This window comes from Acyrthosiphon pisum, chromosome A1, assembly GCF_005508785.2.
Source record: "Acyrthosiphon pisum isolate AL4f chromosome A1, pea_aphid_22Mar2018_4r6ur, whole genome shotgun sequence".
Classification (NCBI taxonomy): Eukaryota; Metazoa; Arthropoda; class Insecta; order Hemiptera; family Aphididae; genus Acyrthosiphon; species Acyrthosiphon pisum.
The window spans coordinates 8,658,302-8,674,709 of NC_042494.1; the positions used below are offsets into that span (position 1 = coordinate 8,658,302).

Below are 16,408 nucleotides of genomic sequence, written 5' to 3' on the forward strand. Positions count from 1 at the left end.
GTTAAATAGTTTGGCAAGACATGCAATGGGGTACATAACACGATAAGTTTAATCAATTTGCATGGAGGATAATATCGTAATATGTTCAGCTGACAGCCGCGTTGTTGTGTACAATAGGCGGGAAAACTATTTTTCAACTCCTTGAGATTGGCAGTAATGGTCACCATCAAACTACGAGCCGCGAATGTCGCTCTGCTGTACAGTAGGCATGGTGTAAGATAATAAGATCTGTCTTAAACCCCCGATTTAAGATATATAGCATTTAGTATATCTTAAATCGTGCCCTAAACCATAGAGTAATATTACTTTTATGTCTTATGTTGTAGGTTACTATCGGGTCACGGTAACACAGTGTTGCCAACACTGGTCGGCAAAAAATGGTCAAACACATGAAAAAATGTCGGTAAACCGCTCAAAACTAGTCAAAATATTTTGAAAATGTTATTGTGTAAAATAAATGTCAATATAAATGCTATAATAAAATATTCAGTGAAAATATCCTGTATCTACGGTTATTTGTTTTATAGTTACACCAAAAATCAAAATCGATTTTGCGTAAATATTTCAGTTTTTCCTTAATTTTTGTTTTGTTTTTCCCTGCACTTTTGAAAAGTATTGAGAATTTCAAATTGTGAAGAATTGCACCAACTAGATTTACTTTCCCATCGAATAAGATGCTGTTGAAGAAAATCCAAGCAGTGTTACTGCCCAAAACGGTGTAAGTGTGTAACAGACACAAGAAAAATTAAAATAAATAAATAAAAAAAAACACGATATATAGATTGTAAAGTCAATACATTCGTCGTTTCGCTCAGAATCTAAAATTAAAGAAACGGAGACCAAACTATAATCTGTATATATAGGACGCATGTTATAGTTATATTACTTATAATTATTGTGGTCCGTCAATTATATAAATTATAAATATGCACTAAAAATGACCAAAATTATCTTTTTTTTTTTCATTTTTCCATTAATACTTTTGCAGCACTTCCGGTATGCCGCCTACAAAATGACCTAATAAATATAATAAATACCTACTCAAAAAACTACAAAAAAAATAACTAAACAAAAGTTTAAGTTTTTCAATTCTCTGACATATAAAACGGATTATGTACTTTAAAAGCATTGCCTGGAACTCTCAAAAAATTTAATTTTGCAATATAATGGGCGGCGGCGGGCGCTAGTTTAAACTTTACAAGTATTTCAAGTTAAGTTAAGCGATGTGGATTATGGTGGTCCACTACCAAGGTGTTCTAAGTAGAATATGCCCTAAAAAATTGTCAACAATAATAATATTATACCAAGTGATTTATGCAAAATCATTTTTTCTATGTGTTTAAGTAATCTTAGAGTAAAGTCACCCATGACAAAAAAGATAGAGAATGACATATCGATTTGTCTAAATATTGTCTCAAGACAATTTAAACATCATTTAAATTTACAACATTTTTTTTATTTATTTTGAAAGTCGAATACAAAGTCAAATAATTATAAAAGATAAAATCGATATGTCATTCTCTCAAAAATATTATTCTCTATCTTTTTTGTCATAGCGTCGTTCGCGGGAATAAACCTCCTATGTGAAAAAAGCGTAGTTTTCAGGAAACGCGAAAAACGTTTTAAATAAAGAAATCACATAGGAGTTATTTCATAAACGATTTATATTTGGTAACACATGGATGAGCGGAGAAGTGGACAAACATTTCGCGGGATAACCCCGTATACAACTCCACTCCGCTCATCTAAACTTTGAATATTTATAACTCATAAACTATTCGCCCCAAATTCGATTTTCATGTATCAAAATATTAAGAAAAATATTCTGCTTTGGAATATGAAATTAAAACCCTATGTTGTCATTCAAAAAAGTAAAACTTAAAAAATTATAAGGATAAAAAATATTAAAAAATATAATTTTTTAATAAAAACGTTGTTTTATAAGCGACTCGGAAGTATGTGAAAAAATATTTTTAAAATAATTTATACTTTTTGAAATAATGAGTGTTGTTTAATAAAAGAATCACCCGGTATATATATACCTAGTTTTATTATTTATTTTGGACAGTTTGGTTTTGAGCATAGTAACGGTTAATAAATAAAATTACATTTAAATATTCTGATATTTATTTATTGAATTTATAACTAGTCAAGTTGAATATCAGACAATGAAAACATTATGATACCAATTCAATGAGAAATAAAATAATTTAATTTAACTTAATTTTATACTACAATGGCTGGCAGCATAAATCTGTCCACCCTTAAGCAGCCAGCTTGAATTATAATCGATTCATTAATTAACCACGTCATAAATTATCACCTGACATAGTATTGTATACTCATATAATGATAATAATATAGGACGTGCATTTATACTTAATCACAGAAGCAAATTTATTATCTATTATTATTGTTGTGTATTTGTTTCAAAATATGTACATTTAGGTAGATTTAGTGTATTCTGAAATTAAAATATTATTTGGCTCGTTCAAATTAATGTAACAAAATTAGAATTTTATATTAACCTAAAATTTGCCAGATTGAATTATTATATAATATCTAGATACCTATACCTACTATATTTTTGATTCTGAACATGACGAAGAATGTATTGGTCTTACAAACACAATTATAATGTTATGTCGTCATTTGCTTTCATCACGTTTTGGAGCAGACTGCAAACAATATAAATATCAGAATTCGTGTTATTAACTAGAGTTAAAATGGTTTATTATGAAATATTTTATGTATACAGGCATACAGCGTGTTTCTTTTAGAGTACCTACAGAGTAATTGAAAAAATATAATATTATTTTACTTCTTAATCAAATTAATTTTTGGTTATGATTTCTTTTAAGATATATTCTCCTGGTAATTCTCAAAACACATAATTGAATCAATGATATATTTACGTATTACGTGTTCCCGATTTCCAGCCCCCAAATTTAATTTTTAAAATTTTTTTTTTTTAATATTTAGCATGGAATCAGCATGTATTTGCATGCGTTTTAATATACGTGGTATCTAAAACTAGGTAGGGGGCTATGTGGACGTGTGAATTAGAATAATGGTTTTGTAAATCAACATATGACGATGAAGTTTCAGGACCTACATGCTAAATATGTGCTAAAAAAATTTGAATAATTCAATGTGGTGCATGTGGGGGTACGTACGTCATCAATTGAACAACCACAATATTTGCACAGACCACGTACATGGGCCCAACTAGGGTTAAAATTCTGTGGGGGGGCTACACTGCTAAAGTCCTCTTAACAAAACTATTAACTTAAAATTACCCATAAGGGGCCTATATTTAAAATCAATAAGGGATATGTTTTTAGGGTGGAGGGGGATAAAACATAGTCAGAGGGGCTAAGTCCACTTCCTATTACCCATAGTTGAGCCACTGACCACGTAAAATATTTATTTTTTCAAATTCACTATTTATATGTGGTGTCGATCAGACGTATTTTTGATGTGGCTATGATACTGGTTTCACGCCAACGATGTATTATATCTGAAGAGTGACGACTGTTTACTTTTTATAATTGTATGAAGGCCTATTCATAATAATATTGACAATACATATTTTTTGTTTGATATATTTATTTATTTTAATGTTGTTTTAGTTGGATTGCGTGCAACCACTTTCTTACGGTGAACGGAATATACTTACGATAAACTAAAATGTAATTATTATAGATAATATTGAAAATTTCAGTCATGTGCCTATTTTGCCTATGCTATACGCCGGACAGCACATAATGTTTGTGCAAATATTGTATAAATTAAATTTGAATTAATAAGCAAAAACCAGTTTTTATCAAAATTAATTTTCTTATTCTGTTGTAATTTCAGAGCGAATAACTATAGTCTATAGGTACTTAAAATGTTGACCAAATATTCAATGTTCATATAGTATTTTCTGTATAATATCACGGTATTATTTTCAAAATATTTTGACCCTTATTGAGCTATATTGACATTTTTTTTCAATTAAACATTTTTGCTCGGTCAAAAATCTTGAAAATGTAATGATACAAGGTTACTATTTTTTTTTTTACTTTACATTTTGAAATACGAGTTATTTGTTTAATACATAATTACTAGAATTAACATTAGCACCACTTTAATAGTATATTTGAATATACGCTTTTTGTGTGTTATGCAGGGGCTTCATCATCTCCTTGTAAAAAAAAGGCTTATAGTTTTTAATTTTTATAAGCAAAGTTGTTACTTGCTAGTATTATTTTTTTGAACTCATTATAATATATATATATATATGCAGGTAATTCACTAACCATGCTCAGCCCCTTTTTTCTTCAATCGTTGAGTATATTTAAAAACTCCAGAACTCAGAATTTGAATAAATTAAATTATTAAAGAAAAAAATGGAGGTGCGCATCTTGGTGAATTACTTTGTATTTATAATAACTATAACTCAGAAGAGTTCAATAATTTCGTGTAATATTTATTATTCATATTTAAATATCATATTTTGATTATTTATTAATAACTTATCATATCAGAGGAAATTAATTTTAAGTTTCCCGATAATTTTTCTTCATATTATATTCTTTTTTGTAGCGGCTAGCAATAATTAGTCCTTAACATATTATTACAAACACCTGGAGCAATACACAATCATACCATAATGAATTGCGCCTATGTATCGATATATGTATAAGACCTATATAGGTATACCTATAAAGTAAAGCATCATAACATATATATTATATATATTACGTTGAATGTTGATATACAATATGACGGCAAGAGGCACTAAATCCTTTGAAATTTGTATAATTACGGTACAATAGCTGCCGTTCGTAGACTAAGGCCATTCCCGCTCGGTTACTCGGTGAAGTATATTAGACGACGCATATACTTTTAGACGTTGTCATTAAATCATATATTTCAATCATATATTAAATCATATTAATAATTACATAAATGTAATCAATTATTACACCGTGACTTGCCCTAAGAAAAATGCCGCTCGCGGCCGAATTCGAACCTACGCTGGTGTGCGTCGCAACCGACGCCTTAATCCGCTCGGTCACTCCGTCCCCTATTTTATTATTATTATAACATAAATGTTCATTAAAAAATAATAACAATCGCTTATAAAAACGTTCTGTCATTCATTTTCGAAATGAGAATTATTATTCCCAATTCGTTATATAAATGTCAATAAAAGACTTAAAAGTACTCCATGCTGCTTTGTACAATTTGAAATTTCATTTAATTTATGATTTTAAAAAGTATAGGCATAATTATAATATTCATCAATATAATATGTGTAATATTTCATATTGAATAATTATAGATTATTCTATGCATGGTTTTCTAAAGATATAAATAAATAATAATAAGTACAATAATTATTTATATTTTGAAGACCTGAAGTTTGTTAAACACTGGACTAGATGTACATTTGCATGTTTGTAGAACAATAATATTTTAGCTGTGGAAAATTGATTATATATTGTACAACCAAACTTTTGGGTCTTTATACGTTTTTAAAGCACAAATATGCCTATGAAGTTTAATTAAATGATTTATATATTGTTACAATTTTTTTACAGTATTCCAACCTTAATTTTGATGCAATATATTATGAATAAGACAGACAGCTATAATTGCTACAAAAATATATTACTATTATACAAAATTTATATTTTATGGTTTAAGAGCTAATTGATTTTCACTTTTTTTTAAACTAAAAGTTATTTTATACGAAAAACAAATGTAATCTAAGCACAAAAAAATAATGTATTCAACATTTTAAACTTTTGATTGATTTTATTTTCGTAAACATTAATATACTTCGATATGGCTTATTATATGTTTACTCGATAAATAAATGCTTCATAATAATATTTATTCTTTCATTTAATACATTCGTTTGAATACCACTAGGTACCTAAGAAAGTACCTACTCATAAACACCTGTATTACATTAAATAAAGGTAGTCTTGTGTTGTGATCGTTTTTAGTGACATTTAAATTTTAACATAATAACATAAAACATTTTATAGTTTGGAAGCAAATATTTTATTCCTATCGGTATACTTTATAAATAATATATTATTATATGTAATATGTAGGTACACTTCAACACTTCAATAAATCAAGTGTAGATGCTGGGAAGTGTATGCATCTGGCATCATAATTTCGCACTTCATGCAACATAACTTATGATTGGAACTTTGTGTATAACTACATTTTACTGAACTACATAGATTATATTTATATATCAATCCTAGAAAAATATTGACGAATCAAATTTTACATAATATACTTATAAGTTATAGTTAGGTAACTCGAAAAAAAAACACTTTTTTTGTTCAATTATTCTTTATTGTGAAATTAATTGTTTAACATTTTCTTTTTTAAAGATCATCATATTTAAAATATACTTTAGTTTTCATGTCGATCAAAAACTATTGAGTATATTGATAATTTAGTTTCAAAATGTTATGGTGAACAAATTTAACTATATTTATTTTATTTAGTCGGACCCAGTTTTTACCAATTATTAAAATTATTTGATGGTGATTTCATAATATAATACTTTATATAATAACAATTGTATTAAACCTGAGCGTTTTGTGTTAGAGCATTTATATTATTGAGCAGTATCAGGTAATTTACGAAATCGGTAATTATTGTCTATCTAGCTAATATTGTTTCGATATCTTTCTGTTGTATATGATAATGTTTTTTCACGAAATAAAAATAAAGATGTACATTATAGGTTTATATCCCTATGACATGATTATTTCAACGCTAGTCACTTTAAAGTAATAAATATAATTCAATTTTCTTAATTTAATATCCTATGTGGCTTAGTGTATTATAATATGCACCACTTTAACAATTATCTACCTAATCGGTAAAAAAAAATTAAAATGTATATATAATTATATAATTTTTATTTTATTTTTAATAATGTATCATATAAATTAATAACGATTTTACGATTACGGTTAAAAGTGTATTAGGTATGTTTAAAGTTGGACGAAAAAAGAAAAAAGGGAAACACTAATCAATCAACTAAGTCATGAGCCATGGCAGTACAAATGTATTTAATTAAATACGAAGTGTTTCAGAAGGAATTGTAGTTGACAACATGTAATAACTATTGGTCAAATAAATATAATACTTAAAGTAGTATAGTTATGTTATATTATAGTGTTATTACATAGTTCAATAGTTGGTTAATTACATTTTTTGTAAGTTATTTCTGTTACATCCGGTATGTATAGTGTATTGTAACATTCAATGATAATAATCATGACATCTTTACTATATACTATACAGTTTATATCAGTGTATAGTCTTAACATTTTATTTTTATTTAAAGTATAATTATGCATTCATAAATAAAAACAAATTTTCATTTTGATAATTATTTAATGATAATTTAAAAAAGTATTATAAAATGTTAAATTTTAATTTTAATTGTAACAATGAATACCATGAGTGGGTGAACTTAAGTCATCAAATAGATCGAATTATTATTATTAAAAAAAAATTGTTCAAAGCCACTTAACGAAAGCTTGAGTAAACATCTACGGCGATGGATCACCGGTTAAGAACCCCTGGTTTGTATATTATAAGATCGCAGTGGTAAAATGATGAAACTTTTCGTATTAGAAATTAATATCGAGTCTTTGCAATAACGCGATAGAGGATGGGATGTCATACGAAAAAATTAAAATAAAATAAATTCTAGAAACGTTGTCCTTTCGGCGGAACGGCCATGGTCATCCACGGCTGCTGCCTAAAGCACAGTGACTCCCCTCGAAAACGTCTCCTGACTCCCAGGCATGTAATTTGAAGTATTGTATGTGATCAGAGGCCGGGTCCTGTTCCTAATGGTTGTCGTGGCTGTCGCCATGGACCTGTTGCCCGGTCGCCGTCTCAGGATTTTCGTGTAGAACAGTTGATACAACTCGTTACGGATGTTGGAGTTCATCCAGCCGTAAATGATCGGGTTTGAAATGGCTGAGGTCATGGCGGTCAGGTGACAAACCGCCAGCGTCACATACAGTTGTTTGGTCGTAATCGGCTTGGTCATTAGGTCGGCGGCCAACGAGAACACGGCCAACGGAAGCCAACTCACAGTGAAGACGACCGCCACTCCTGAAACACCGATTATTTTCAACCCTTATACCCTTACTATAAAGCCCATTATAGCATATTGTGTGGTACAGTTCTACGTCACATTCGTTATAATATTATGTAAATCCTAAATAATATTGAACAATATGTAGGTAGATGAGATTAATGCCAAATTAATTAAAAAATTAAAACTTGAAAAATTGGGCATTAAATAATTTAATTAAACATATTGTATACATAGCTTATCAGTTATAATGGTAGTCAAGTGTATCTGAATTATATAATACGATGATAACAAAATGTGTTATGGGAGGTATAGGTATCTATATCTTCTCTATATATAAAGGAAAGTGTACTTTACCAATAATCAATGCAGAGCCGAACCTATTTTAGTTATCGACTTGAAATTTCGAGGATAGATTTTTATAATAATTTCATCGGGCACTAAGAAAGGATTTGTCAAAATTTGCATTTTAAAGAGGTGCTCAAACAGGGATCTTCACGACGGAAATTGGAAATTTTATTTTTATTTATTTTTTAAATATAGATGCCATTGGTTATAGTCAACAGTAGAAATTAGTATTTATTTATTATTGGTTTCCATTGGTTATTTAGGCAGATCAGGTACAAGTTAGGACAAAATCAAATTATTGGATATTGCAGCAAGTTACACCCAAAAACAGTTGAACAATCATAATTTTTTAAGTTGCAATTTTTTACGGACAACGGAGTGCACGGGTTCAGCTTGGTATGAATGTTTGTGTGTAGATTAAACCTCTGGGAAGAAGACTGACTAATTTAGGAATGGTTAAATTTCGTTTTTTTTTTATTCATCTGATATTATTAGTTATGTTAGGTTAGGATTTTGTATTAATTGATTATATTAATCCACCATATGTGGAATACGACAAACTTGGTATAACTTTGATATTTTAGAGTTAAATCATACACCTACGTACAAACAGCACGGGGTCCGCGATCTACCGTAGGTAGATTGCCTACCTGATAATATACTGCTGCAAATCAAAATTTTTATTCCGGGAAACGGAAAAGTAAGATACATTTCGAACACCATACACCGAATATTAAATAACGAATTGTACAAAGTTCGAGTCATGTAGAGTTGGTACATTTAACGGGCAACGAAGTGCACGGGATCAGCTAGTATTATATAAAAGGCAAATACCACTCACTCACTCATTGCTACACCTTATAAACTACAAAACGTAAGAACTTTAAATTTTGAATAGTGGTTCTTCTAATAATCTAGGTGTACAATAAAAATGGATTTTTTTAAATTTGCATTTTGAAGAGGTGCACAAACAAGGATTATGAGATTCATGATAGAAATTGGATTTTTTTTGTTTATAAATAGTGACTATTGATCACAGATTTTATTTGGAAATTGGTTTTTAATAGTAAATTAGTTTTTTTCGGACAGATGAGACATAAGCGTGTATCGAAATTTCGTGCTTATGGACTCAAATAAATAAATAATATCTTAAAACAATTAATATGAGAGTTTATTTTAAAATCATTGTTCTATATTATGTTTGTTGCCTATAGACTCAAAAATCACTATGAGGTACCTACTGATTTTGACGAAAATGTTAGGGATTGTTCTTAGAGTTATCAGAAAGTTTAAACTTTAAAGAGTAGTTTGAACCACGTTCGGAAATCTTTGGTCCCAGGTAGAAAAGGCTTATGTCAATTTAATCAACTTTTCAAGACAGCCGTTTGAAAATTTGAAAATTCCTACTTGAAAGTTCATTATATCAATACATATCTAAGGTATATTATATTATATTTATTACATTCTTAATGCATGCAATAACCATTACAATTCTTGTTACTATGAATATTTAACGAGATAACTGTAGTTATGCCCTTTTGATTTCATTTGTTCTGAGTTATGCCTTTTTTGTCCACGACTTATGCTCTTTTGCTCTCACTTGTTCTGACTAAGTCATTTTTTTCTCACGACTTATGCCCTTTTGATTTCACTTTTTCTAACTTAAGCCCTATTTGTCCACGACTTATGTCTTTTTGATTTCACTTATTTTTACTTATATCTTTTGGTCCAGGCATAAGTCATCAAACGCCTTTTCTACCAAAGTAGAAACGGTTATGTTTAGATATTCCCTATTTATTTCTTCAATGATATGAGTAATATTCGTCACTGACTTATGCCAAATGTACCAAAAAAATCAGAAAAAATTAAGCTTTACATCTGCGGAAAATTGACTTAAGCCCTTTCTTCCCGGGAGCAAAGAAATATACTAAGGCCTATAAAATCTGAGCTGAGGTACGCCAAAACCGATATACATCAACATAACGCTGTATTTTGTATTAGTGATAATTTTTTCGGGTTATACAGATTTATCAAAAACCATCGGACCAGCGATGATATACATTGTATCCAAACCGCAGTAGGTTACATTAAGTAAAAACAACAAACTTGGTATAACTTTGAAGCATTAGAGTTAGAAATTATACACTTACGTACGCAACTCACGGCTCATGGGGTAATATAATATACTGCTCGCATAATCACAAGCAAGTCTCACGGGCATCCTATTTTTGCACGGGCAACGCCCCACTATGGCTAAAATATAATAAATCGAACGTGCTCAGACTGACTCACTGACTTATCAACGTAAAGCCTAAACAATGATAGCTTGAGAATTGAGATTAAATTTTCACGGTACCTTCGTACCACCATGGAAGTGTGCACTAAAATTTTTTTTTCAAAATTCGTATTTTAAAGTGGTGCTTGTACACGTATTTTGAGATTCACGATGGTCGATGGAAATCGAACCATGTTTTTTGTTTATAAATAATTGTTATAATTGGTTACAGATTATAATATAAATAGTAAAACAGTTTTAAGTTATGAACACCATTACACCGAATATTAAATAACGAATTGGACAGAGTTTAATTCATATGGAGTTGGCATTTTTAACGGGCAACGAAAGTCGAAGTGTAAGGGGGTAAGCAATAAAGATTGTATAATATATTAATACCTATGTATAATATTATACAGTTTCACCGATCGATTTCCGGTGGTGATAAATCGGTATTCCTCAATAGCACTGGTTTCACAAATTTCTATGTCATATGATATGATTACAAAAGTAAAAAAAAAAAAAAAAGCTTTTTTTAGAGACGTTCATAATATAGGTACGTGACAAACGAAAAGTATAATGAGTGAATGGTGGTAATTGTTGACGCATTATTGACACGTTGTTAAATGTGGTTATATAATATTGTTGAGTTTTGAAAAAAATAACTATTATTCTTGCGGTGGTTTTAAACTGCTACGATGAATTGATACTAGATAAATACTATAGTACTACATACATGACGTGCTTTCTTTACTTTCGTCATTAATTATACCTATCAGAAGTAGGGTGGTCCGTTTGTTCCTTTGAAGTTCTCGCTGTGCACGCCTCGAGTCTTTTTGAGAAGCAGTGTGTGCGTGTAAATATGCTGCAATACGAATATGAACTACCAAAAGAACAGTGGCGGGTAGTACTGCTTGAATGAGCACTACTGCTATATTATACGCCACTTTGATATCGGTTGAAGGCCATTTTTCCCGACAAGCTTCGTATAAAACTACATGGTGAAATTTTAACGGTTCGACCACCTGAAATACAAAAATGGTGTAAGATTTTATAATATAGATTTATATTATATAAGAATAAAAAGGTATATTTGAATATTTATGTTATACCTATGACAATAAAGTGATTGAGTTTTGAGCTAAATGACTTATGCGTATCGCCTTTACGTTTATATAATACCTACTTCCAAAAGATATGAAATTATTTTATTTGTAATTTATAAAATCATAACGTTTCGCGTGAACTAGTGGTGTCGACTTGATAACAATATCACTACATTATGGTAACTTGAAGTTTAAAATTGCAATATCTATGTAGGTATACTGTTTGTGTGATAATTTATCGACCAGCCTAACATCTTCGTCTCGATTGTACCTGCGTTATTTTTATAAACCATTAAACTAGTGTTTACCTGGTAATAAGCTACGGGCGATGTGGTCAAGACGGCCAACAACCACACGATAGCTATGGACACGTACACTGTGCGCCTTTCGTTTTGCGCGGATCCGCGGACGATCACCCAGTATCGATCTATGGCGATCACCGTGATCGTGCCTACAGACACCATGATGTTGGTGCCCTGCAACAGTGGCACGAGTTTGCATAGTACGGTGCCCATGGTCCACTGGTGTCGCAATATCGACGTCAGTGTGAACGGCATGCACACCAAGCACAGAGTCATGTCGGAAACAGCCAAGTTGACTATGTACAGATTTCGGGAAGTGTGCATCTGAGCACGTCTGGCCACCACGTAAATCACGGTCAGGTTGGCCGACAGCCCGACGATCATCAAACCGAAGTACACTATGATCAGTAGCGTCTGAAAACATAAAAAAAAAACACCATCGAATATCGATATTCACCACGTCGTTTCATCATATATTTTATTGTTTCGGCATAACGTTTTAGGTTGTTTTCGATTAATTCCGGCTTATGAACTTAACGCATAGATGCCTACATTTCTGTTATATTTTACGCCAGCAAGATGGTAAAATAATATTATATTAAATACACAGATAAATGATATGTTTTGTTTCGTTCTACGAAACTCTCGGGCATCTACTTACGTAAGTATAATAGACTATTTAAACGTTACATTATATTATAAGAGATAATCTTCTATATACAGCGGTGTGATACAGGGTGAATTACCAAGCATATTTACCCCCTTTTTTTTCTTTTAATAATACATTTATTCAAACAATAATTTTTAAAATGTCTTAGTATACTCAAGGGCCATATCTACTGAAAAAATAGTGACAAAACTCAAAAAACACAACCGTTGGTAATCAGCCATTTAAGGTTTAAAAAATACGTTACAAATTAAATTGTTATTACATTTTTATGCTGTATTGATAGAAATATGTTAAATTACATTGTTCTTAAATATACTTGGTAGATGTTGTAAATGTATGAATATTATTACTTATTAGCAAATACTTGAAAACATTCTGACTTATGTCACTGTTCATGACTGAAATAAACATTTTTGTGTATATTATCGGTTGAAAGAATAGTGACACAACTCAAAACTGAGTATTAAATACAACATAACATTGGTATTTCAATTAAAATAATAAATTGTATAAATAATATTATTTATAGTATTTAAGCCCATGACCCATAACTTGTATTTATAGTTTTTACTTTATACCACAGTTCTTAATGTTTATATAGCATTATTTATTATGTTTAATACATGGACCACAGTATTATAATATTATGCCTTTAATAAAATGATGATCATAGTTGCTTAGTGAATCACCCTGAATATTATTACCTATGGACATGTTGAGTCAAAAACAAAATTTCTGATTTAGGTGCAGTGTAGGTATCAATAAATTGCGCTTTTTATATTTTACGCACAGTATATCGATTTTGCAACTTATATAACGGTCAGTAGATATACCAACATTGTACTCATTGTACTTTACGGTCAGTTTACCAATTGCGCTTCTTTTTTTTACGATAAAAATACCTTTTGAACTTGCCTTGAAGTTTTATTTTAAGCTTTATACTTATTTATATACATAATAATAATTTAGAAATTGAAAATAATTGTATTTATATTAAGTAACTGAAGTGCTATATTGAATATAATAAATATTATACTGCTGTTATTTAGCGCAATTGATCGATCAACCCTGACAATGACCAGTCGAAATATTTGTCCATCAACCCTGATAATGAGCGAGCGCAATAATTGGTCTGTTGACACAGAAAATGACTGGGTGCAATATTGGTAACTCCCTAAATTTTACGGACATGGTTGGAACGTTTCTTAATTCAATGATATGTGTAACTGGAAAACCTGCAATGCCGTGACTACCGGATAATGTACGAGCTAGGTAGGTATATTATAATCTTATTATGAACATTTCTCTGTAATAATAAGAAACCGTGTTTACATTTCATTCAATCATTCAAATATTAAATAGGTAAAATTATATTTCACCGGTGTCATTCATATTATAATATCATTCAAAGTTAATTTTTTAAATAACAAAAATAATGTATTTAACCTTAACAGTTGATTATAAATGCATGGGTTTAAAATATTTAATGTCCATCAATCATAATCTTATCCTTGTGTGACTACCGATTATGACGTCCAATGTATAAAATAATTGAATTTAAGCAATACCTATTACCTAATTAAGGTTTTTAGTTGAAAAATGTAAAGTAAATAAACTATTCTTTCAAAAACTTAGATATAGGTACATTATAAAGCAATTTATTGGATTTAATTAAGATATCTACAAATACATTTGAAAAAATATTAAGCCATTTTTCTTGTACTAAGTAGCAATTTAATAAATATATTGCAGTTCAATAATCAAATTTAATTATAAATTTATGTCTATAATCTATGCAAGCGTTCCTCCGCCGAACCCCTTAGAGTATAATAAAAATTATTGCGAACCCCGTAAGGAAAATAACCTAATTTAACAATAATATATAATAATAATTTTATTCGTGAACACCTTCGGTATACACACCGACTTCAGTTTAGGAAACGCTGATCTACGCTATATAAGTATACAATATTTGAACTTAAAGCTTTTAAGATTCGATGCAATAAGATAAGTTTTTATCGAACTATATAAATGTGAAATGAAAATCTTTGTACAGGGTAAACTCTGGAACAACTTATCAGATCTTCTTCATTTTTTTTAAACGAAAGAGTATATCACGGAGAAGGTTTCTACGAAAGAAAATTTTAGGAAAATCCATCGGAAATGTAGGAAATTTGTCCTGAAAAAAATTAACTAAATAATGAAATAAAAATTTAGTTTTTTGTTGCAGATTAAAATAATAATAGTGTATTATATATAGGTAGGTATATATATATTGGCTACTATTGGTTAATCGGGCATGTTTGTTGATGAATGAATGGAAAAAAATGAATGTTTGTATGTAGATTAGACCTCTTGGAAGAAGATAGGCTAATTTAAAAAGGGTTAAATTTGTTTTTTTTTATCATCGGATTTTAGTACTGTTACTTGTTAGGTTAGGTTAGGATTTTGTATTAATTGATTATATTAATCCATCGTAGGTGAAATTAGGTAAAAACGACAAACTTGGTATAATTTGATACTTATATACTTATATTAAATCATACACTTACGTAAAAATAGCACAGGGTCCGTGATCTACCTGATAATATACTGCTACGAATCAGAATTTTTATTTCGGGCAACAGAAAAGTTAAGATAAATTTTGAACACCATACACCGAATATTAAATAATGAATTGAACATAGTTTGAGTAATATAGAGCTGGTACATTTAACAGGCGACGAAGTGCATGGAATCAGCTAGTTATTTATATATTTCATAGTTGTTTTAATTGTAGCGTTTGATTTACATAGATAGCATCAAAGTTATTATCCAACTCATTTTATTATTTCATAATGTTGATTGAAAACGTTAATTTTATTTACTTTGAGCATAAAATATATATGAATAATAAATAACAGGAAACAAATAAATATAAAAAAAACTATACTAATTAATATAATTTTAAAACTGTAAACTATTAATTTAATAAATTATAATTCTTAAACTATTGGATTTGTATTTCAATTTTTAAAATTGTCAGTAAATCATTTTCCATACAAACTTTTCGAACACTAAACAATACTAAATATACAGGTGATTCAGAGTTATTATTAGAGATAAGTAAAAACTCATACAATTTATTTTTTAATCTGAATTAGATTTTAAATAAAAATAACGATATTTCTCATGAACTTAAAAACATAAATATAAATTCATCGTTCAGAGTTATATTACATTTTAAGCACTGGATTTATTTTTGATTGCTATTAGTTATAATATTATAATAATTTCAACATTATCTGCAGATTATTTTTATTAGCAACTAGCGTATTATTACAAAGTCAAGTAAATTTTATTTCAATTGCAAATATATTAGCAACTACCTACGCATTTTAATTTAAATAGAACTTTATAAATAACAACATTTAAATTAAACAGTACAATTAGTTTAAAATTAAAAATAAAACATAATTATGAAAAATAATAAGTTTCATAATGTTTAAATACAGTTAAAGCTGTGTTCTTAGTGCTTTTAAAGAAAACACTGTTTTGGTAATCAGCACTAAAATATGCAATATATATTAT

The 16,408-nt window shown here is 29.3% G+C and overlaps 1 protein-coding gene across 5 annotated transcripts in view; it reads right to left on the reverse strand.

Annotated features, from left to right (window-relative positions):
- Nucleotides 1-7,407: 7,407 nt before the first annotated feature.
- LOC100166824 (neuropeptide F receptor) overlaps nucleotides 7,408-16,408 on the reverse strand; it is an 89,168-nt gene continuing 80,167 nt past the window's right edge. For all 5 annotated transcript variants that reach the window (XM_029486590.1, XM_003240445.4, XM_001943673.5 and 2 more), the window contains 3 exons: nucleotides 12,175-12,582; nucleotides 11,533-11,785; nucleotides 7,408-8,154 (listed from right to left, as the gene is read on the reverse strand). In XM_029486590.1, coding sequence (XP_029342450.1) covers nucleotides 7,793-8,154; nucleotides 11,533-11,785; nucleotides 12,175-12,582 — 1,023 coding nt within the window. In that variant the 3' untranslated portion in view covers nucleotides 7,408-7,792. The remainder of the gene's footprint in view (nucleotides 8,155-11,532; nucleotides 11,786-12,174; nucleotides 12,583-16,408) is intronic.